Genomic DNA, 24468 nt, shown 5'->3' on the forward strand with positions numbered 1-24468 from the left:
TGTAGTCTTCTTCCTTGTCAGTGGAAGCCTAAATCCTCTTTGACACAAAGCCAGCTATTTCCCCTTCTTTTGGCTTCTGTTTTCCCAGCACTTCCTACACACTCTTTCTCTTTTGCAATGGTTAGGAGAGTAGCTTGGAGTCCAGGCTGCGTGGACTCCAGGCCCTGCTGCGCCACTCAGTAGCATCATTAGCATCCTGATCTCCTTTGGCAACTTAATCCATCTTTCAGGGCCCTGGCTGCCTCATATCTAAGGCAAGAATCCTAGCACTACCCCCAGGGTTAGGGGCTGATCTGAAGGGGTAAAGGTGCGTTAGGTGTCTGGAACACTGCCCAAGCCGCTCATAGTAAACTCTGGTCACTTACCGTGTCATGGGCTGGGTGCACTTCTCTGCTGGGGGCAGAGGGCTGAGGCAAGCCTTTCGTGATGTGGAGCAGCTATTTTCAGAAATGTGACTATGGCTCTGCTTCTTTTTCAGACAACATGAGTTCATCCATTCCGTCTTGGCTTCAGTCATCCCATTCATCTGGGATGGCACTCAGGGATACTGGGGTTCCTCTGCAATGTGCAGTCTAGAAAAACATCATTTGCCTACGTGTGTGCAGTGGCCACGGCTCAACCACCAAGCAGTCCTGCTAGTGGGTAAACAGACAATGTGAGATCCCTCCCAGGAGGAAGAGAATATGAGGGGAGAGTCTCTGAAGTTTGTCCTAGGTGAGGCCAGTTCACCCCAGTGAAAATAGTGGCCACTAGGATTTTGTAAACATGTTTTGAGGTTTTCTATAAACTCAGCACTGTGTGTATGTGTGTATTTTACTGGGGATTGAACCCAGGAGCATTGTACCTCTGGGAAACACCCCAAGTCCCCCCTCTTTTAATTTTTTGTTTTGAAACAGGATCTTGCTATGTTGCCGAGACTCTCTTCAGATGCACCGTCCTCCTGTCTCAGCCTACAACTACTGGGATTACAAGCGAACACCGCAGGCCCGGCATGAGCTCAGCATTTCTCTCAGTACTTGGTGTGCATTGTCTCTTTTGATTTTCACCAAGTCCAAAGTTAGGTGGCAGTCTTTTTACCTGTTTGTTTTTTTTTGTTGTTATTGTTTTTTTTTTTTTTTTTTTACACATTAGGGAAATGAGGCATGGAGAAGCTAAATGACTTTCCCCAAGTCACAGGGCTCTAACAGCAGAGTTGGGATTCAGACCCAGGCTTCAAGCTCCACAATCTGTAACCTTAGCTACTGTACTCTATTATGTGTGTTATGAGAGGTTAGAAGTTGGATCCAAAAGGAAACAAAGTCCCAAGATCATCAAGAGGGAAGCTGGGCTTAAAGTGGGAGCAGATGGGAATTGACTTTGAAAGAAAACATGGATTTCTTCAAGATTCAGGTCCAAAGTATTCTGGGCCCAGAATAAGCCAAAGTCAGCTGGCTGGAATGAGGAATTACAGACCATAGTATATCAGGAAGGGTGATCTCCCTTCTGATGTGCACCAAGTTCCAATTTAAAAACCTTTTTTTTTTTTTTTTTTGTAGTACTGGGAATTGAACTCACGGACATTCTATCTCCAAGCTACCCCTCCCCCAGTCCTATTTGTTATTCTTTATTTTGAAACAGGGTCTCACTGAGTTGCGGAGAGTCTCACTAAGTAGCTGAGGCTGGCCAAGAACCTGCAATCCTCCTGTATCAGCCTCCCAAGTACTGGGATTACAAGCATTCACCACCACGCCCAGCTAAAACTATTTTTTAAATGTTGGGGCTTAAGGGAGCGTGCAGTTTCACTCAGAATGACTGTCCTCATGATGTGTGATGATACACTTTTGTCCCCCAGGCCACCCTCCCAGGAAGAGGATCTAACCAGGGTTTCTGAGGTGGTGATGAAGCATGCAGAGAGTTGTGCATCCTTGGTGAAGGGATAAAGCCCAGAGGAAGGACACACCAGCCTGTTTTGTTTCAGAGAGTTCTATAAACAGTGATTCTAGGGGATGCAAATCCAGCAGTTTCTCTAGGGTTTCCAAGTCTGCGACTCAGCCAAACACACAGGCTTTTCCTTTGCCAGGCATCTCGTAAAGTTACGTGCATGACAGGAATCAAACTTTGAATGGAAGTTTAGAACCGGGCAGAAAAGGTTTACACCTTGAAGAACTGTTGTGCATTTTCTACCCGAGTGTCCCAGAGATGGTAATGTTTTTATAGCTGTATATAAAGTACAAACCTTCCTTGGGGCGCATTCCCCCTTCCCAGCCCCATTTTGTCCCAGAGTGCCCCTCTATTTCAGTCCTGTGGCAAAGTGCCAAGTCATAAGGGCACCAAGTACGGAGGGAAACAGCAGATGGACAGTGAATTATCTCAGAATGTACCCCAGCCTCTAAGTGCTTCGGAAATCTCTTTAATCTCTTTTTTGCTGCAGAAGATGAAGTAGGAAGAATGGAATGGTAGCATCTTAAAGCTTGAATTTACCTTCAAGATAGTCCAGTTTGGCCTCCTCTTGTGAGAAATGAAGCTCTGAGACCCAAAACAGATTGGCTGACCCCATTGAAGACTAACCTAAGAGGACTCCTGGCTCCTAAGCAGGCTTTTGGACTGCAGTTTTCCGTATTGCCTAATGGGATGGGAAGTACATCTGGATACCCTCCCTTCCATCCCATGAACAGAAAAGTCTTCAGATGCAGTTTGAAATCTAAAATGTGCAGGAGTATGCACACACAAAGACATAGACGTACGCACAGAGATGGCATGGGGATGGGAATAGATTATGTTCAGGTTTTAATTTCCAGAAATCGATTCCTATACTCAGGGAAGGGTAAATCACAAAGATGGGGTATGTCCTCTGTATTTATAATCTGGTCATTTTGGAGGAATGAACCTGGTACTTCTTTCTCATCTGGGTGTTAATAGGTGCTGAATTGAGGGTGCTTATTCAATTTAGGACCAATATAGCTTTATTTGACAGAGAGAGGGCTGTGTTGGCATGTGCAGAGCCCAGCTCCCCAGATGGAATAATCTTTTACTTATTAATTTGCTGCATGTCGCTCTCATTTCTGGCAGTCATTTCAAACGTGTTACAAATGACTACATGCTCTGGGTCCCAGATCCACTACTGCTGTTGCTTTGAAAGGAAAGGAAAAATAAATTGTTGACTATAAACTGCAGTGAACTTTTCTGGCACAGATTTCTACATTTGCTTTTAAATCACCAGTGCCCTTTCTCTACACTAAGCATCACTCCACCTCTGAGCACCCATTGCTCTTATGTTTTAGGATAGGGGAATTCAGATGGTTTGAATGGTGTTTTCAGGGCCATAGAAAGATATCGTGGCTAGGATCAGAACTCACAGTTCCTAATTCTTGGGCTGTGCTATCTTCCTATTATCTAGAACACATGGGAGGTCGATTGTTTAATCCCCTTTGCCCAATGATTTTTAAGTTACAGTGAGCACAGAATCTGCTGGAGGCCTTGTTGAAACACAGATTGATTGCTGAGCCCTACCCTCAGAGCTTCAGATTTAGTAAGTCTAAGGTGAGGCCAAAGCATGTGCATTTATAACAAGTTTCCAGACTTCCTGCAACTGCTGATGGCTAAAGGCCATGCTCTGAGGATCACTAGGTTAGTCCAATGGGGGAAGTAAAAGGGTCCAAATAAATACTGCTTAAGGGTCTTTTGGAGGTCTCTGCTGTTTGAGGATTTCTATTTCATGTCTCTTTTTCTTTCTTCCCCTTCGATATGCTCTGGTTTATAAAGTTTGTGTGTGTGTGTGTGTGTGTGTGTGTGTGTGTGTGTGTGTGTGTGAGAGAGAGAGAGAGAGAGAGAGAGAGAGCACGAGAGAGAGCGAGAGTGAGCGAGAGCGAGAGAAAGAGAGAGAGCACGAGAGAGAAAGAGAGAGAGCACGAGAGAGCACGAGAGAGAGCGAGAGCGAGAGCGAGAGCGAGAGCGAGAGCGAGAGCGAGAGCGAGAGCGAGAGCGAGAGCGAGAGCGAGAGCGAGAGCGAGAGCGAGAGCGAGAGCGAGAGCGAGAGCGAGAGCGAGAGCGAGAGCGGCGCACACTAGAGATTGAACCCAGAGGCATTCTACCTCTGACTAAATCCCCAGCCCTGGGTCTCACTAGGTTGCTGAGCTGGTCTTCAGTCTGTGATTTTCCCTCCTGTGTTAGCCTCCCAAGTCCTGAGATTATAGGTGTGCACTACCATGCCTGGCTCTAGAAACTGATTTTTGAATGCTGGGCCTTAATGGAGTATGCAGCTTGACTAAACAAATTTGTGCACTGCAATACTTGCTATGGATTTTTCCAAAATGTGAACACTCAGGCTAGACAAAAATATTTCCCCTGGGTTCAGCCATTCTATGCAAACCAGCTCCTGGTTTCTAAGGAACCATTTGCAATAGAAGACAATACCAAAGTGTGGTGCTGCACAGAGGCATCCTTAGGCCCTTTCTACATGGAGAGCTACACATCAAGCTCAGTATTTCTACCAACACTTTTTGGTCATTTATATACATAAGACTTATCTTGTCAATAACTACAGCATTTGGTGTGGAATATTTTTTTCAGGATAGAGAGCTCATTTTTCAAAAAAAAAAAAAAAAGTACTTTTGTTTTGCCAGATTAAAAAAGAATTAGCAGCGCTTACTTAAATGTATAATGAATGAAAAGGTCTTGTTTAGCATGCGTGGTGGGATTTATTAACTGGAAGCTTTTACAATTGTATGATGCTGCCATTACCAAGCACAATGGATTGATGTTATTTAGAAAAGCAAATGCCAGGTTGGGAAGCTCCTGACCTAGTGGTTTGTGCCTACCAAATTATAAAAGGGGTTGAGGTTCAGGGCTACAGAAATCCTACCGTGTCACAGAAGTAGCTCTTTTAATTAATGGAGAATATAATGTGTAAAAGACCATAGAATCTTTCTGTTAATGTTTAAACACTCTTCAGGTAGCTTACTGCATCTAATCACATGTCAAGTAAGGGGTTTGTATTTTTCTTTTCCTACAGAGAATAGTGGCTAGAATAGATGAAGATGCTTACATGACTGAAGGTAGGGTTCAGGCATACATGACTGAAGGTAGGGTTCAGGCAAGGTGTTTACTAACTGGACTGTCTACACACACTAGCTGGTTTGCAGTGGTTGCACCTACTCTACTCATTATACTTGGCTCTTTGGTGGGGAATTCACCAGCTATTAGTTAAATATAACCAACAAGAATCAAGATTCTCAGCCACTCCACATCCCAAACAATCATTTTTATTTTTTATTTTTATTTTTAATACTAGAGGTTGAATTCAGAGGCATTCTATCTCTGAACTACACCCCAGCCCTATTTTATATTTTATTTTGAAACAGGGTCTTGCTAAGTTGCTGAGGCTGGCCTCAAACCTGTGATTCTCCTGGTTCAGCCTCTCAAATACTGGAATTACAGGCTTGTGCCACCAACCCTGGCCCAACACAACCAATATTTAAAAAACAATTAACCCAAAGCTAAGAATGGTCCAGGATGGCACTATTTTGTTTTTAGGTGTGATCAATTATGTGGATGGTAGCTCATTGACCTACATTTATGTCTATGGGTTTTTTTTTTTTAGAAAAATGAACATTCTTTACTGACACTAGTGTACCAAAAAATGCCATTTAACTTTGACTTACAGAACAGGCCTGAAGTTAGAACACAATAGAGGGCAGGGCTATTTTACTTTGGGCTTAAACCCCAGTGCTGGCTAAACTGTTGAGAGGCCTGAAGTCTTTCATTGCAGTTCAAAAGATGTTTGACATTTTGTCTAGAGTCTAGTAGTCAATTATATGAACAAGGGGTATTTTAACTTATTCACTCTAAAATTCAGCTCAAATCCTCACTCAGACTTGTGATATTCACAGAATTCATATAACTAATAAAAAAGACTTCATAGACATAGCGAGTGAAACACAAAAGCAGTGGTCTGAATTATTTCCAAGATTCTGAATGATTAAACAGGCTTAACTGCCTACCCAACAAATACAGTACAAATTTGCTATCCCCCTTAACTGCAAGTTAATTAATTTAGTAGATGCCTCCATTTCATTCTCCAGCCTCTTCTTCTACTAAAAAATTTGCCATATTTACAAAACTTTTAGTGTTAAGTAATTTAGATGTCACATTTAATTCTTGCTTTTTATCATTCAACCCTTGTGAAAATTTTAGTCCTTATCAACTATGAGAATTGGTTCAGCCTGAAATATAGGAACGTTCTAATTCTATGGCTGGGCTGTCATGGCTCCTCTCCCAGTGCAAATTCACTGGACAGATGAGGATAGAGTCACTCATTTCATTCGATCTGTTCTCCCATATATACAACACAAGTCCATGTTTGTTATGACTTCCCTGATCCTTATTTATAAGACAATACAAGAGGAAACCATGTGTGTATGTTTGAAATAGAAATGATACATTGTACAGATATAGTTCACCACGTTCTGGGATGGGTTGTTCAGTGTTCAAATGGGGAGTCTGAAGAGTAGGAACAGATGCTTTTTTTCCTTAATGGCCCTTTCTCTAATTTAAAATCCTTCCATTTATTTCCCTAAGATTTAGTGATAACTTTAAACACTTTAACTAAATTACCCAGCGGCTTGGCAGCCATCACGGAGGCAAATCTTTTTAGAAATCCTAGCAATCTGTTAGATCATGAGTACTATGATATAAAATCTTTGTGTTCCACGTACAAAAATTAAATCAGTGCAATGGATACAAATACAGACTGCAAATGGCATCGTTTCCAAACCGAGGGTGCATGACCTGTCTTCAAATATTGAGTTTCTATCATTTTTTCCCCAGTAGTTGGCTTTCTAAATTTGGGCCAATTTATTCTCATTATCCCTAAGTAAACCTACTTTGATTTTTTAACAGTTATTTTATAATCAAATAGAGCCAGCCAGTCCTGATTCATGGATCCTGATGTTGCTAGGATACATGGCTTGGTATTTGATGAAAGTATATCACTTCAAAGGGGAAAACTTTCAAGTGTCCTAGAAAATGACACTCTGTCTTCCACCGTGGAAGACAGATCCAATCCTAGAGCTTCTCAGAAGCTCACAATGGCAGGATTGGCCTCCCCATGCTTTGAAATTAGCATCCTCTCTGGAGAGCTGTTCAACTGCTACCACTACTCAGGTTGGTCTTAAAGCAAGGAACACACGTATTTTTAATAAAACACGTTTTCATGTTTGTTTGACAGTGAAGAGAAAAAAACCCAGAACCCCCAGATTTTTATGTACTTTGAAAATATATTTAAAAACATTAAAAATTCTATATTTAAAACATATATTATATGTTAATTGGTACACTTAAATAGAACTTGTATTTACAATAGGCTTCTGATGCGGTTAAGTTTTAATGCCAATTTTTTCAATAACATAATTATATATAAATATACTAAAATACAATAAATATTTTTTCTTGTTTTACATGGTGAATAATATCTTTACCATAGAGAGAACAAGGCCACAGACATTTACTTACATTTTCAATGGGAATCACCATAAAAAAGCAACAGGCCTGCTGCCATGCATGAGACAACTCTGCCACAAAGAGACCACAGCGAGACTTTAAAAACAAAACAGAACAGAACAGAACAAGAACGAATAGCAACAGAGAGAGATTTTGACAAAATAAATCTTAGGTCAACATAAACCACCAAGCATGTGACTGTGATGTATTTCATAGGGTAAGAGAGAGCCACTGACCACACAATTGCTGAATGTCTCCTATGAAACCACTAAACTTGCAAGACTTTCAGATCGTGATGGAGACTTTTGTTTGTTTGTTTGCTTTGTAAATATTTTTCCTCAAAAGGAAGCTGCAAAAAGTTAACTTACAGCTGATATTCCCAAAGCATTCCTGACAAATAAAAAGTAATTACAAAGATAATATTGTCAAACGGCACAAAACAAACTATACTACTACATAAAGTTGTCTTTCTGAGACAAAGATTCCAGTGGTACTATAATGACAGGCTACTTCTAAATGAAAGACTGAACAAACAGAAAATCTGCTGATGGTATCTTCACTACCTGTGTCACAGTGGACATCCTCTTTTGCTTATTCCCCACCCTACTAAAATGCAGCAATAGCTTGCAGTCTTTGTCCTCAAAGATGCTGGTCCAGGTGGTAACCACTAACATGTCCAGGTTTAGAAGTGGGCTAAGCTGGTGAATAAGTTCAGCATTATTTTTCACCAGGGCCCATTTTCCCCAGGAACACAATTCCAGGCTCCCAACTACTCTTCCCCTAACCCCAAATGGCAGAAGTGAAGCAGGGACCCTCTCCTTGAGCAGACAGAATGGGCAGAAGGTTGCTGTGACCTTCACTGGGGAATAAAATTTTGTCAACTCTATCTGGCCTCTTCCATGGAGCAAGGCACCTTCCAGTCCTATCTCTGGACAAGATTTCTATCCTTTCAGGCCTTGATCATTCAGCCCGAATTTGGGGGCCTTTTCCTATTCACTTTCCTTTTATCAAAAGTTCTCAAAATATAAACCCTGGTTTCCTTGAGTCTAGTTTCAAAGCCAGTAAGCTTTCTTGTAGCAAATATCTTCTCATTGCATCAATCTCCTGACCGCAAATGCCACCTTTGGCTCCAAATCTGTTCCAGGCTAGTCCAACTTTATGCACAAGTGTCCGGGAGAGGAATGGAGGCATAAGTCAGCTTGAGTATGGTCCTCCAGCTGAGAACCTATTGAGCACAGTTAGATAATGTAGGCACTTAAAGCACGAGGTCCAAGCAACTTGACACATGTCATTCCAGAGCCACAGCTGAAGAGTGCTTCTGAGGCCTTCCTTTGGAATGTTTCTAGTGCCATGCCCTATCTGCACCTAGACCTTGGGATGGCCTCCCAAAAACTCCTTCACACTGCCAGGAAATGGTATGTCAGCTCCACCCAGCCTCTTTACGGCCATTTGGCCTCATTTCACCGGCAATGCAGATTCCCTCTGATCTAGGTGTTTCTGAGTTCAAATAGAACTCTACCTTTCACTTGCAAGACACTGTTAAACCTTACCATCTATATTTTTTAAACATTACCATGATTTACCCTAATGTTTACTTCTCATAAAAAGAATCTTGATTTGGGTTTTTTTCTTGATGATCTTTTTCTTTTCTTAAAAAAAAAGTCATTATTCTCCACGAGTGCCATGATATGACACAATTTATTCACTTGTTCACAGCAGTGGTAAAATATTTTAGAGCGCGCAATTGATTTTTCAAAACAAAGTGGGGGACCAAAGAGGGAGGGAGGGCGTGAAAGAATGTGCTCTGAGCAAATGTAGGTCTTTTCCATAAAAGAAGAAGCTTTCCTTGACCCACAAATGGTGGGCATGGAGAGGGAACCTGGGAAGTGCAGAATTTTTATTCGCTTTCCAGTCATCTGATTGATATAGCAAACATCTTTACAATATACAAATGTTGTCGTTTATCAACCAGAATAGATATTGAAGAAGAAACTCCTTCTCCATTCCTACAGCCTGCAAGAACTAAAAAAATAAAATAAAAACAAAACAAACAAACAAACAAAAGAAACACAAAACAAACAAAAATATACCCCTCCCATATCCCATCCCCCTAAGCCAGTAAAGCAATGACAACAGCACCTTGACATTGTTTTAATTCCAATGCTATCAGAAGTTAAAAGCAGTAAAACAGAGTACTAACAAGAACGAAGATACTTACTGTCTAAAATGTAAACGGAATGTTTTGGTTCAAATTTTTTGTTTTTGTTTTTGTTTTTTTTTTGTCTGTTTTCTGAAAGAGGACAGTTTATTATCAATTCACAATTAAAGCAGCATGCAATTTATTATTATTTTTTTAGACTTTTTTATGTTTTCAATTCTTGGCAACGGCAACAAACCACAACATTATCGAGGAATGTAATGCAGACTTTTTAAAGTTGTGCGCAAATGACTGTTTCCCTTCTGGTCATGGATGTGTCCAATAAATAGATTGTAGAACCACTGTACTGTATAAACTTCATTTATACATGCAGTTCATAAAATTATTTTTTCTTAACTGAATAATTTACCCTGTTATGTATATATACAAATAGATAATTTTTGTCTCAATATAATCTATACAACATAAATCCACTATCTTCCCCTCTTAATGGTCAGTGTACATACACAGGAAGTGTCTATCCTTATGAATCGCCAGCCAATTCTCTTTTTGCTATCCATGGTAAGGGCCCGCACGTACGATTGGGTAGTTCGGCATTGGGAGTTCCAATGCCTCTTGTCTATGCCCCTGCAGCCTTCTTTCGTGTAACCCATGGGATTGCATTTGGTCTCGTAGAAGTATTGCTTCAGTTGGCCTTTCGACACGGGGACTTTTTCCAGAACTGTGACCGTTCCACCCGACATGTCCACTGCAGTCTTTTTATCCGCGGCCGTTACCCACTCGCTAATACTGTCACACACGCTCAGCTCCCCGCGGCGGGCAGGGTCCGAGTGGCGCCGGACCCTCATCGACATGTTTGCAGCATCCAGGTAATTTTTGTACTCCTCCAGCAGAAAGAGAAGAGGAGGCTCCAAAGGCACTTGACTACTGAGCATCACCCTGGAAGTGTACAAGTCCGCGTCCTTATTGTTTTCTTCATGGGGCCGAGCTTTCTGGTCCTCATCCAACAGCTCTTCGATCACGTGTTCAAAAGTGTCAGCCAGCGATGTCGTCATCCCGCGAGCACCTGCCTTGGGCCCATTCACGCTCTCCAGAGTCCCATGGGTCCGCACACCTGGGTAGGCCAAGCTGCCTTGTCCTCGGACGTTTGCTTCTTTCATGGGGGCAGCCTTCATGCAACCAAAGTATGAAATAACCATAGTAAGGAAAAGGATGGTCATCACTCTTCTCACCTGGTGGAACTGTAGGGAGAAAGCAGACAAACAAAACACACCAGAATGGTTAGGGCTTTCTTTCGCAGGGATACCATGTGGCCCATCTGATTGCAATTCCAGACCATTCTGAAGGGTCAGGATTTTTTACGTCTCGATGATCAACTCCAGCTGCACCCGACACAAATCAATGTCAGCAGTGTGCAATATGTGCTTTAATATAAACCAGAGACATTCAGTGTTTTCCCCAAGACTTAGCATATAAACCCAAGATTAAATGGCTTCTAAGCAAGTGAAAAAATTGTGGTTTCCTTTCTCCTCTTTCCTCCCACTGTAAGCAGCTTTGTAAGTTTAATTTTTAATGATCTCTGCTCATGCTGTCACAATAAACACAAAATCAGAAATGTTACTAAGCGACAATTGCAGTGTAATAGTAAGGGTTTTTTTTTTTTCCAAGTTCGTATCACGGTCTTTTACAGGAATGTGTGACAAAAACAGTAGTGGCCTGAGGGCTCTTTTTAGCTCTGTGTGTCTACACAGGAACAGCACAATAAAACAGTAATCAGAGAGAGCTATAAGGAGCCTTGACATGGACATTTTTTCTCCTTGGGAGATAATCTGCTATAGCAAAGAAAAAAGATAATTTCACTGGGCCACTGTGTTTTATATATAGGCCTTGTCCTGTGTCATGAACAAAGTTTATATGAGAATTCAGGACTCCCGACTCCAATGCTCTTTCTACTATACCTGGGTGGTCATAGCTGAAAAAGTTTTGCTTATTCCTAAACAGGAATTATTTCCTCTATGTTCATTTTAAAAATGTGTCTGTGCCTGGGGCTGATGTCATGAAAACAATGTGTCAGTTTAAGAAAAAACTGGAAAAGCCAGCATTAAAAAGACATTTAAGTCAATCTCCAATGCCTCCCATACGCAGCCTTCATGTTTATCTCTACAGATTCCCGATGCTCTCGCCTTTGGCTCTTTTAGCTGATATACTGATCTAAGAAAACTCAACTTCTCTTTTTATTGGAATTGTGGTCCTTCGTGTGTGTGTGTGCACATGTGTGTGAATTTGGAGTTTATCAGACTTTTAAAAAGCTGAGTGGCACTTTACATGCTAGTGCTTCTTTCTGTGCTTTTGAAGTTTCCTGGGAAGTCCCTCAATAGCACACCACAAAATTAATCTCTTCCTGCTTGCCAGAGGGTTTCTCTACTCTGAATCTTGGCTCTCCATCTACAAGCATGCTCTAGGAAGCCAATTAGAAGAGATGAACAAGTAAAATTAAAACATACCTATGGACCAACCCAAGGTTATCGCCAGGTGGTGAAGGACTCAGAATCACTTACCTGAAGCACCGGGTCCCTTAGCAGTAAAGAGTAGCATCCCCCACCCCGACACCCCAACTTTATTCCTACTTCTCAATTCTGAAGCATGAACTTATAAACACACACACACACACACACACACACACACACACACACACACACACACAAATGTGCATGTCATTATGCCATGCAAATTTATAGGAAAAGGAAAAGGGACTGCTTCTACCACAAAGTATCCCTGAACACAAAGATAACCTACCTCCAGTCAATAAGTCACAATGTAGAAATGGCTGAAAATTTAAGTACTGAAAAGCAAATGTTTCTGTTTTTCACTTTTGACAGAGATAATGTTTTCTATCACCAAGAGACTTTACACCATCCCTCAATACAAATTTCCTTGCAGATTTGTTCTCACTGCATCAAGAGTAAGCATGCTTTAATTGCATGGATTCCACACTGATCTCGGGCTGAGAAGGGCAAATTAGCTTGAATAAAGCGCAGATGTTCATTCTGCTAATACCTAAAGTTTTGTGAATATTCTGGATTCTGTATCATCAAAGAAATGGATCCTCTAAGGAGGTTTCTATTCTGGGCAGGCAGTACTTACACCACTGAATGGAAGGAAACCTTTTCTCTTAATATTCCCAGCCCAAATTAAAACAACTCAAGGGGCTCAACAAATTTAGGTCAATGAGAGAATGCAAATTTAGAATACTTTACTGTAGTCTATCAGCTATCTTTTAATATCATATTTATCAAATTTAAGATGTCATCAATTTAAAACATAACAATCTGCGTCCCGCTAAAAAAATGCAGCCAAACTATTGCTCTATCACTTAGAATTTTACTGTATATTTACAAAAAGAGTTCTTATTCTTTTTTTTTGTGTGTGTGTGGTACTGGGGTTCCTGGAAGCCCTTCTACCTCTGGGTTACACTCCCAGACCTATTTTTACATTTTTATTTGGAAACAGGGTCTCCTAAGCGTGCGCGACTGGCTTCGAACCTGCACAATCCTCCTGTCTCTGCCTCCCAAGCGCGGGGATTACAAGCGTGCGCCACCACGCCCGGCTACAAAAAGAGTCCTAATAGACTTATTTTGACACATTTTAGCCTATATAAATTTTGTGCCCATGTAAAAAAGAAAATCAAAGTAAGTTGTCGAAGGCAATGACAATTAAGCCATGACTAGTTAGCCAACAATGAGATGATGACATCAACTAGAAGATACAAGCCAATTTTAGAAATAATAAAATATAAAAAGTGAATTTTAAAATTAAGGCTATGTAAGGTTATCCTTACATAAGTATTGACTAGGTTCCAAAATTTACTGTCTATAATGGTCCAAGTTACTAAGGCTTTTTTGTTTGTTTTTAGGTACTGGCATTCTTCCTTGAGGTACACCCCTGCCCTAATTAATTTTTTATTTTGAAGCAAGGTCGCCATAAGCACATATTTCTCTTGTCGTCCTCAAATCTGTGATCTCCTATCTCAGCCTCCCAAATACTGGGATTAGAGATAGGCACCTCTGCATCTGGCTCTGCGGCATCTTAAACTACAAAGTTGAAAACTGTTTTATTATCACTGTTTCAATAATGACTCCTTTAATGATAGCATATTCTATACTTGACCAAGTTTATTCTGCCATTCACTGGTCTCATTTATTTTTCATTAATAACTTTGATTAAAAATAGTGAATAGATATCATTTTCTTATCAGTTCCACAAGAAAATATCCCAAAGGAACAAATTGGCATCGGGGTAAATATGAATATGGCTTTTATTCACTCAAAGCTGAACATCTGCACAAATTTCAAAATTCACTAAAGGGTAATACAGTCCCATCCCATACTTTTATCCCTACCCTCTGAGTAGCACTTCAGCATCCTATCTGCCTGCTTATTTATAAGGCTATCAAATAAATGACTCCAACACCAAACTCCGTACTTTTTGTCAAGCCTTTACTGTTTGTAATGTTGGTTTCCTGATATTTGGAGCAATCTTACCATAGGCTAGAAATACTGAAGCAAAGTCTGGCAATTCATGTCCTTCATCGCCTTCAAATCCAGTCAGGAAAGATGTTCTGCTAACTTTTCCTTTAAAGTATGTCTCCTATCAATCCTCTTTCTCCAGCCCTCTGCCACTATCTTGGTTCAGTCCTCACTAGCTCTTGCCGTGACTATAAGGTCTCCCCTTGGTGTCTTGGCCATGCTTTCTGCTCGATTCCACTCTGCTGACCACTTCCTAGCTAACCATTCTTTCACAAAAATTTGGCTTTATTTTGTCTCATAAGATCAAATCTAGCCTCTTCTCTCTGGCATCCAACACCCTCTAGAATTTGGCCTCACCCTACTTAGTTACCATCATTTCTGTTGTGGTTGCTTAGAAGGAGCATATTCTTCTGGAAAATCAATCTCTCTCTTGCTCTCATTCTGTCTCTCTGCCTACCACTACCTCTACCCAACTAGATCTTGCTCATCATTCATGACCCTGTTCAGGCATCATCATATCATACATGCTACCTCCTCTAATTAGCCTAGCACACACTGCCTTCCTTTTCCTCTAACACTCCACATTATGATCTTATTTAGTAATGTGTTCCCAACTCACTTGTTAATGGTATTGGCTAATTTTGACCAGTCCTCAGATGGAAGATCAGCTCTCTGAGGGAATAGACTATGCCTGATTTTCCATAATACTAAAGCAGAAAAATCAGTAGTTTTCTTTAGTGAAAACTTACTAATATGCTTATTGAACTAAAAAAAGAAAAAAATGGTTCCCACATAATTTTCACAAGAAGCCTTTGCATTTGGAAGGCATCAGTGAACACACTGAAATTCCTGGGTAAATTATGGGCTGTACTAACCCAAAATTGTAACCTCTAAGGAAGGTGACAGATGGCTATTGTTGGCTGTGATTTCTTGAGTTCTTCAAATAGGGTAAAATTTTATTTGAGCGATTAAGAAGAAAATAATACTATAACATATTAACTGCTCTGCTACATCTTGTGTATCTCTATTTTTAATGGATTGAGGCTGGACTTGGAAAGTGGTTAGTATTAATATGGTAATAATAGTAATAGTAGCAACACTTGGAGTTTTCAATCATTTAAATATTTTAAATTTGGGGGGTTCAGGAGGTTGGCCCCAGGGGTGCTTTACCACTGTACTATACCCCAGCCCTTTTTTTTATTTGAAGACAAGGTCTAACTAAATTACTCAAGCTGACTTCAAACTTGCAATCTTCCTGCCTCAGCCGCCCAAGCAGCTGAGATTACAGATGTGTGTCACCACACCCAGCTCAAACATTAAGCTTTCTTTCTCTTATTTTTCAAAGTTCTGCAATGAGTATTTTTATATACTATATTTTAAAATCCTAAAAATATAAATAAGAGCTTCCATGATAAATCTCTCATTTTTGCCTTTCAAATGATTCTTACACAAAAGATAAAGAGGCTGTGTAATATTGCTAAGTAGATCATTTGCCTATATATCTACTTATAGTTAATAAGCATTGGTACTCTCTAATTTTATTCCAAGACTCACAACAATCAAGTCCTACTCTCAGTAAACTCAATAAGGGCATAGGACTAAAAAGAAAATCAACAAGGTAAAAAGAAAAGGAAAGTTTAGTTTGAAGTATGACTCAGAAGTCATACTTTCATACTTACACCTTCAACCTGGAGAATATCCATGACCTTGTGCCCTCCTATTATGGAACAATAACTCACACTGGTCTAAGAGGCTGACGAACATTCACTAACACCATCTAATTTGATTGGCACAAGATGGGACAGGTATTATTATTCCCATTACATGGATGAGACTATTATACTTTAGAGAGGTTAAGTAATATGTTAAATTGCACAGGCTAGTAGGTCACCTGTCTCCTCACTCAAGTTTGTACCATGCTGTCAGTTTTAGAATATTAGTTACAGGGAGGCAAGAGGCTATGACTGAAAAAAAGGAGGCGTATAAAATATGGGCACAGTCTTCCAGAGTTGTGTATATCCTGGAGCCCAATTTTCTAAAGGCGGCAGCCCCATTAAGATACTACTATGTAAGATAGGATTACTCATGATCCCTGAGATCCTTCAACTTGTTAAGGCCAGTTACTCCAGTGGATGGAATTTCATATAATGCCGTCTTCTTCTAAGAGAAGGCTTTGCAAAGAATTTAGGCATGTTCAAACTAAGTTTCCATAGCCAAAGTTAAGAAGAGGAACCAAACAATAATACAGGCAATTCAGATACATGAAGAAAAAAAAAAAAGAAAAAGAAATGTATTATCCGTTCCCAGTCTCTTCGGGTTTTATCTGCAAGGACATAATCAAAGAAACATAACTAAATGATATGACAACACATTTTAAACATCAATAAATGAGAAGGATAGTAATAATGTTGAAGAAATTATTAATATTTAAATTGCAATATGCACACATGATGCAAACCTACTAAAAATAACACATTAGCCAGGCACGATGGCACATGCCTGTGATCCCAATACTTGGAAGCCTGAGACAGGAGGATTGCAGATTCAAAGCCAGTCTCAGCAACTTAGCAAAATTCCCAACAAGTAAGTGATATCCAGTTAAAAATTCAAAATAAAAAGAGATGAGGGTGTGGTTTGAAGGTAGAATGCCCTGGGGTTCAATCCCAGTACAGAGAGAAATAAAGAGAAGGAGGAAGAAAAAGAAGAGGAGGAGGAGATGACACCTTAATAAAATCTTGTACATTAGTATTACAAATCATAGTAGTCTTCCTTTTGTTTGTTCAATTAACAGACATGGAGTCTCTTCTCCATTCTTACAGTCTAGGAGAGAAATAGAACAAATACGTAATTAAAATATAAGAATAGAAATGACACAGTAAAAGTACAGATAAAATTTTAGAGAGAGAAAGCAGTTTCTTCCAGGTGAGGAAGAAGAAATACTTAGTGAAGAAGATTGCAAGGCATTTGAATGTCTACAGAAGAGACAGCAGTGGATGGGCGGGGCTTGGCTGATGGTGTGGAGGTGGAAGGCTGTGTGCAGTAAGCATCTGAAGAGGACACACTGTAAGAGGAATAATAAGAAATAAGATCAGAAAATTACCAGCTTTTGGAATGCTCTGAGGCTAATAAAGAGATTGGATGGTGTCATATGGGTGCTGAAGAGCCACTGAGAGTTTCTGAGCAGAGGAATGCTTCAAAAATACCAGTTTTCCAGGCATGGTGGTTTATGCCTGTAATCCTAGTACTTGGGAGACTGAGACAGGAGGATCGTAGGTTCAAGGCCAGTCTCAGTAGCTTGGTGAGACCCTCAGCAACCTCACAGGATCATATTTTAAAATAAACCATAAAACAGAGCCAGGCATGGTGGCGCACGCTTGTAATCTCCGTGGTTGGAAGGCAGAAACAGGAGGATTGTGCAGGTTCAAAGCCAGCCATGCTGGCTTAAGAGACCCTGTTTCCAAATAAAAAAAATATAAAAAGTAGGTGTCTAGGGGTATAGCCTGGGGATAGAAGGGTTTCCAGGAACCCCAGTACCACCAAACCCCCCCAAAAAATACAAAACAAAAACAAAAATTAGAACTGAGGATGTAGCTCAGAGATAGAATGCCTGAGTTCAATCCCCAGTACTAAACAAGCAAACAAAAAAAAAAGAACAGTTTAGCAATGTAGGAAACTGGAAAAATGGATAAGCTGGAAAAAATTTTCATTTACTGGTTTTACTCTTAGTGACTGCTGACTTTCACATAAATACTAAATAGTTACTTAGCAGAATTATGGGTCTGGAGCTATCAATCTATTTAGCTGACTGGCTATCTCTCTCTCTCTCTCTCTCTCTCTCTCTCTCTCTCTCTCTCTCTCTCTCTCTCTCTGCTGAAATAGGTTGCAAAAAAAAAGCGGTTAAAGAGTATGCAGGACAAGTAGTAAACCTTGGGAAAGTCTGGATTGGCAGAAAGAACAGGACAGACAGAGGTGGAGGTGGGGTGAAACTGAAAACTTTCATTCCAATTTAACTACACTGAACTTTGGTTCCACGGCTCAGCACTTTTAATTCAAAGATCTCCAAACACTTTGCAAATATTAAGTAATTAAGACTCATTGGACCCTAGAGGTGTAGGTAACTCTAATTGTCCCCATTTCGTATAGGAGGAAAGAGGATCAGAGTTTTTAATCAACTCATCCACTCACTGTGAGTCCCCTGATAGAACAAGGTCAGAACCCAGATTCCAAAAGGAATTTGGCTTTGAACTACAGGTATGAGTTTGTTCACTCCCTCTACGTTATTTCTGCAGGATTTCCTAATTGTGTATACATTGCTTAGTCAAGAGTAAAACAAACCAACAAAAACTACTGCAACACTAAAAACTCACACCTATTCCTCCAAAAGATAATAGAAACTTGAAATCCATAAATAAAATGGGAAAACTGTAGCCGGGCGTGGTGGCGCATGCTTGTAATCCCCACGCTTGGGAGGCTGAGACAGGAGGATCGCACGGGTTCGAAGCCAGCCTCAGCTGCTTAGTGAGGCTCTCAGCAACTTAGTGAGACCCTGTTTCCAAATAAAAAAATATATTAAAAAAAAAAGTCTGGGAGTGTAGCCCGGAGGTAGAAAGCCTCTGGGTTCTAACTCCAGTACCACCAAAAAAAAAAAAAAAAAAAGGGAAAACTGTAACCATCATTATAGATACCTACTTGTTCGGGTAACTATCCAACTGTAACTAGTAAGTATTTTAGAAAATGATATCAGAAATATAGACGTTCCAATTGAAGGAAGTACCTTTAAAAACCCATAGATGAGCAAATGAGGAAACCTAACTCAGGGATATGGAGGGAGGAAGAGGGAAATTCCCCAATGTACATGATGTACATTCACAAACATATCAGTCAGTAAGCCAGGCATGAGGGGAGGGAGGGGAAAGGAATGGGGTCGGAATTGGGGAAAAGCTAAATGAGTGAATATATATATATATGCCTCTACCATCTTGTAACCCTATTAAGATGTAAGACTACAATGTACCAATAAAAAAAGTACTTTTTAACCATAATGCAGTTTCTGTTCAAAGGTATAAAAATTGCTTCTGTGACAGTTAATTTTACATGTCAGCTTGATTAGATTAAGGAATGCCTAGAAAATTAGTGAGCCATTATTTTGGGGTGTGCCCATGAGGGTGTTTCCAGAAGAGATTGGCGCATGAGTCAGTGGAGCGAGTGGAGAGGTCCGTCCTCAATGTGGGTGGGCACCATCCAATTGGCTGGGGGCCCAGGCAAAACATAAACAGAGGAAAGGCAAATTGGTCTCCCTTTCCTGGAACTGGGATATGCTCTCCTCCTGCCCTTGGACATCAAAACTCCAGGCTCTCTGACTTGCACCAGCAGCCCCCTAGGTTGTCAGGCCTTTGGCTTTGGACCAAGCCATACGCTCAGCATCCCAGGGTCTCCAGCTTTTGGTAGGGAGTTGAACTCAGGGGTAGTCTACCTCTGAGCTACACTCTCAGCCTATTTTTTTAATCTTGAAACAAGGTCTCACTAGGTTGCAGAGGGCCTCACATTGCTGAGGCTGGCCACAAATCTGTGATCCTCCTGTCTCCGCCTCCAAAATACTGGCAGTCATAGAACTTCTTATCCTCCAAAATCACACGAGCCAACTTCCCTAATAAATCCCCTCTGATATAATTATGTCTCTATCTATATATCCCATTGCTCTCAGATCTCTGAAAAACTAATAAAACTTTCTATGAAATACAGCCCTTCATATCAGGACACTCTCTAATCCCCTGATTTACCCATGGCATTGAGTGGCACTTAGAAACATTAGTTAGCCTTATTAACACTGCCAGAGAAATTGCTGACTCTTAGTCCATACCTGGAGTACTAATTACATGTATTACCTTAAAAATGCATATTTCCCTAAATTATTCATTTAATGGGTATATATGCATGCATCTTTGATACAAAGCACCAAAGCTCTGGTCCTCTGTTACCTCCATCTACTCCCTTCCCCAACCCTGGTACCCTAAAAAAATACGACTTTTTCTATTAGTAGCAGACCTATGCTTCTTCAAAAGTAAAACCAGACCACATACTCCATATAAATAAAGATCAGGTATTCTCCCCTGAATTAACACCTAGAGCAATTTGGACAGTCGTCCAGTTGCACAAACTAGAATCCCTAGACGATGAGTGACTGAATTCTCATTTTGTTGGTATTATTGCCACAATATTTAGTGAGGCTACAGTAAGAGCAGTAAGTCCTGAAGTGAGCAGAACTGATGTCTTAAATTTTGCAATAAGGAATTTAAAAAATACCTTTCACAAGGACCTGATTTGGACAGAGAACACCCCCACCTGACATCTAACCACAAGCACAGCTGCCACCGTACAAAGTCCCAAGCGCATTAATCGTAGCTGCCCCAGGAAACCCACTGCTCTTCTCTGATGGATGAAACTTCCCAGGATGTCAGAGCCACCCCGAGCAGGCAGTCCCACCCAGGCCTTACCCTTTTCCTCTGCCTGTCACCGAGCAACTGCCCAAACAGCACGCACCTCTAGTCTGTAATAAACAAGTCTTAGCACCAAGCATATATTTGTGTATCAACTGCGTAGGCTGTTAGAAAGTGCTTGTCTGAGAATGCTTTAAAACTATTTATTTTTAATTTACAAGATTCAAATGACAGTTGAGACTCAATTAAAAAGCATATTCTCTTTAATTAGGATTCTGTTTTCTCTAGAATTTCAGGTGGGATTTGTTATAATTCACTGAAGTTAGACCCAACTCTGTATTATTTACCAAATTCCCATACATGGTAGACAGTGACATTAATTAAAAAGATAATTGATTCCATTAGTTCAAAGAAATTTTAGTGACTTATTGCATAATAAACAACCCAGAAAAATTAGGAATGGATAAGTATTGCCCAGTGAAATAACCCTCTCTAGACCAGACCCTATCTTCTGAAGTATATGTAAAATAAACGTCATCTTTGATGGTAGGTTTTCAATTGCTAGGACATCTTCAGGGAGAGGGCTGTTCTGTAAAGGGCCAATGACTTTAGAAGTGGTGAACAGGAACATTTAAAAAACACAGAACTGTCACACAGACATTTAAATTGTACTTAAATATATACTTTTGCATTTTTAGAAAAATCTTAAGCATGAAATTAATTTTATACAGCCTAAAGTCTCAAACTTTAGACGAATATTTTGAATGTCGTCTTTATAAATTAAGTATATTAATGCAATTCAAGCTTGTTTCTAAAAATTCATTTATAAAATGAGATTTATAGGCCCTGAAATTAAGAATTTAAGAAAATGTAGATACGGGTATAGTGTGGTATCATATGCCTGTAACTACTGTGACTAAGGAGGCTGAGGCAGGAGGTTCGTTAGTTCAAAGCCAGCCTCAGCAACTTATTGAAACCTTGTTTCCAAAAGAAGGATTGGTAATATACTTCAGTGATAGAGTTGAGTTTGATCCCAAATACTGCCAGCCGACAAACAAACTCCCATAGTTATGGGATAAAATTCTCTGAGCTGAAATTCAACGAAACATTCTTTCTCAAAGTGTGATCAATGAAGCAGCATCATTAACATCGCCAAAAACCTTATAAGAAATGTGAATCACAGCTCACCCTTCCTCACCCCTCCACCCCACCCACTGCTCCATCAGAACCTGCATTTCAACTAGATTCATATACTTCAGTGTGACACATTTATTCATGAAAGTTGAGAAGCACTAGACAAAGTAATCAAAAAAATGAACCCACTTAAGGAAATTAAAGGGTTAAAGTCAATGTAAATAAGCATCATGGTACTTTCTCAGCATACCATTTTTCTCTTTTGTCCAACTTGTTTTATTGGCACATGCATTACGTGGGAAAGTATCTTTGCTTTTGTAATGGTATTAAGTAAAAACTGGGTTCTCTTAATGTCAACTGGCTTTTCCACTATCATGTCTGTGCCATAATGTGTACGATACCTGCGAATGTGATTGGCTAAATGAGCGTTTACAGAGCACTACTGATCTACATCTGAACTTCTACTCAATCATTAATTTTTACCCAAGTGCCACAAGGCAAGTGCAAGCATATTTGGCCTCCCGAATCACTGAACATAGCCTCATATCATTCACTCAATCAGAATCATAATGGGAACGATATGACTAGTTACAGCAGGTGGAAGACTTCCAGGCACTCTTCTTCAACCAGATGTCAAATTACTTTCAACCAGATGTCTCTGGTTCTTTTGAGCTAATTCTGTTCTGAGATGGTGAAATCACAGAGATGGCGGCAGGGAGAACACACCCACTCCATGGCAGATTTCTGATTTCTAGACTTGTCCTGAAACCAACTTATCCAGCTCTCACCTACCAAGTATCATTAAATGCAAAGCAAAAAGCAAAATAAAACAACTTCAGTAAATAAAATAGCAATAGCAGCAACAGCAAAAGCCTAAAATACGTTATTTTATGTATCAAGCACCAAAAACTCCTCAGCAAACGAAATCTGTCTCTACAACAGAGTGCCCAGTGGGTAGCCCAATTTCCCAGTTGGTGTCTAATATTTAAGATCATTTGCTTCAAGAATGAAGTGCCCTAGAGGGCAAAAAAAAAAAGAGAGAGAGAGAGAGAGAGAGAGAGAGAGAAAGTTAGAAAAACCAAAGAAATGTCTATAATTTTTGGATCTGGACAAAAATATGAGGGTAGTGTAAAAATTGATGGGGCAGTTTTGTGAACAAAACTGCAGACTGGTCTAAAGTTTAGGCTTTTGACAAAAGACTACAAGAATTACTAGATTTCAAACATCTAGAAGTCATCAGGTTCACCAGTCCAAATGTAAGGGACTCACACTGGGAACCCTGCCTTGATGGTGTGGCAAATGGGTGGGGCTGAGGTGACACAGAGCCTTATTTTCCCAGATGGCATCTCAAGTTTTGTTGGGTTCCACCTTTACCACGTCAACACAGCTAAGGGACTGCCTCCTCCAAATTATACATGAGGCGCACCTACTAACCTGGGATGTTGTGAAAGCTAAGCAGAGCATTGACTTCCTGCTTCCAAGAAGAAGCGTGCTTTGTACCAAAACAAAATGCAAGGATAATGCAACTGCATCCTTTGTCCTAAGGGAAGAACATGTGGCAACTTTCAAACATGAAGATCGAGGGAATCCCCCTTTAAGGAAAGAGTTTGCCATTCTGTTCTGATTGGAGATGAGCCAGAACAATCACAGTTTAAACACAAATGAGAAAAAATAAAGTTAAGCTTATAAAAAATGTTACTCTTATAAGGTTAAGGTTACTCTTTCTTTCTTCAGTCTCTTTCTTTGGGATTGGCAGGTTTAACCAACAAGTTATGTACAGAGCATTGCTGAGCATGCTGAGTTCCTGCCATGAGATGCTATGGGAATTCTGACGGCTAAGAGGCTATGAGCCGACACCCCACTAGATTCTGTTGCCACACAACCACACCCCTAAAGGACCCCAGAGCTGTGGTAAAGGCATGCCCTTCCCAGTGTTTCCACAGATGGTGCTCCTGAAATTTTCCATAGCCAATGTATTCCTGTGGTTAATTAGTTATTGGAGCAATTTTCATCATAGAAAGAATACCTGTACATGATTAGACACTTCTTAGGACCAAACCGCAAGATTCAATGTTATTCATTCAAATGAGCTAAAGTGAGAAAGAGATAGATAGATAGATGGTAAATAGATAGATAGATAGATCCATTTGGCCTGGTGAAGGGACATCTCTAGACCCTATCTACTGAAGTACATAGAACATCATACTTTAAAAAGCAAGAAAGGTCAAAATAGGTGAAGGAAGAAACTGGAAAGCTAAACCACCTTTGGAGACAAAAGAAAAGCATTCTTTTTTCAAGGGCTATCAACAAATCCTAGGGGAAAGATAAAATTAGCAAAAGATAGCTACAAGCTCCCTGGTGCTCACCTTCATGAGACCATTTTCAGGGCTCAGTTGATTCCATTCCACTGACGTGCAGAAGCACACACCACACCCCTTCTTCTGGGATGCGCAGTCAGAGCATACAGAAGTGTGTGGGTAGATGGTGAACATGTGTGGACATGTAAGCCTTTCTGTAGAAACTTAGTGTTCTGAGCATTAGGAAGGATTAACCTGCACACATGGGGAAAACTGGTGGCTCCACACATCCAGTTGTCCTTCAGGTTATTTTTGTATCCAACTCTATAATTTCTTTAATTGCTTACTGTAAAGCACAGGAAAGTGCTCATTATTTGTAGCTTAATGCAGGAGGGAAAATAATTGAATATGTTCCCCTGCCCACTGCCTTGCCCCAGCTC

General features: G+C 40.3%; 1 protein-coding gene across 1 annotated transcript; it reads right to left on the bottom strand.

Moving 5' to 3' along the window:
- Positions 1 to 10107: 10107 nt before the first annotated feature.
- Positions 10108 to 24318, bottom strand: BDNF (brain derived neurotrophic factor; the record flags this gene model as incomplete). Its single annotated transcript, XM_080719773.1, is given in 3 exon segments — positions 10108 to 10875; positions 24098 to 24219; positions 24222 to 24318. Coding segments are annotated over 3 exon segments (987 nt in total).
- Positions 24319 to 24468: the final 150 nt, after the last annotated feature.

This window comes from Muscardinus avellanarius (assembly GCF_963383645.1).
Source record: "Muscardinus avellanarius genome assembly, chromosome: 1".
Classification (NCBI taxonomy): domain Eukaryota; kingdom Metazoa; phylum Chordata; class Mammalia; order Rodentia; family Gliridae; genus Muscardinus; species Muscardinus avellanarius.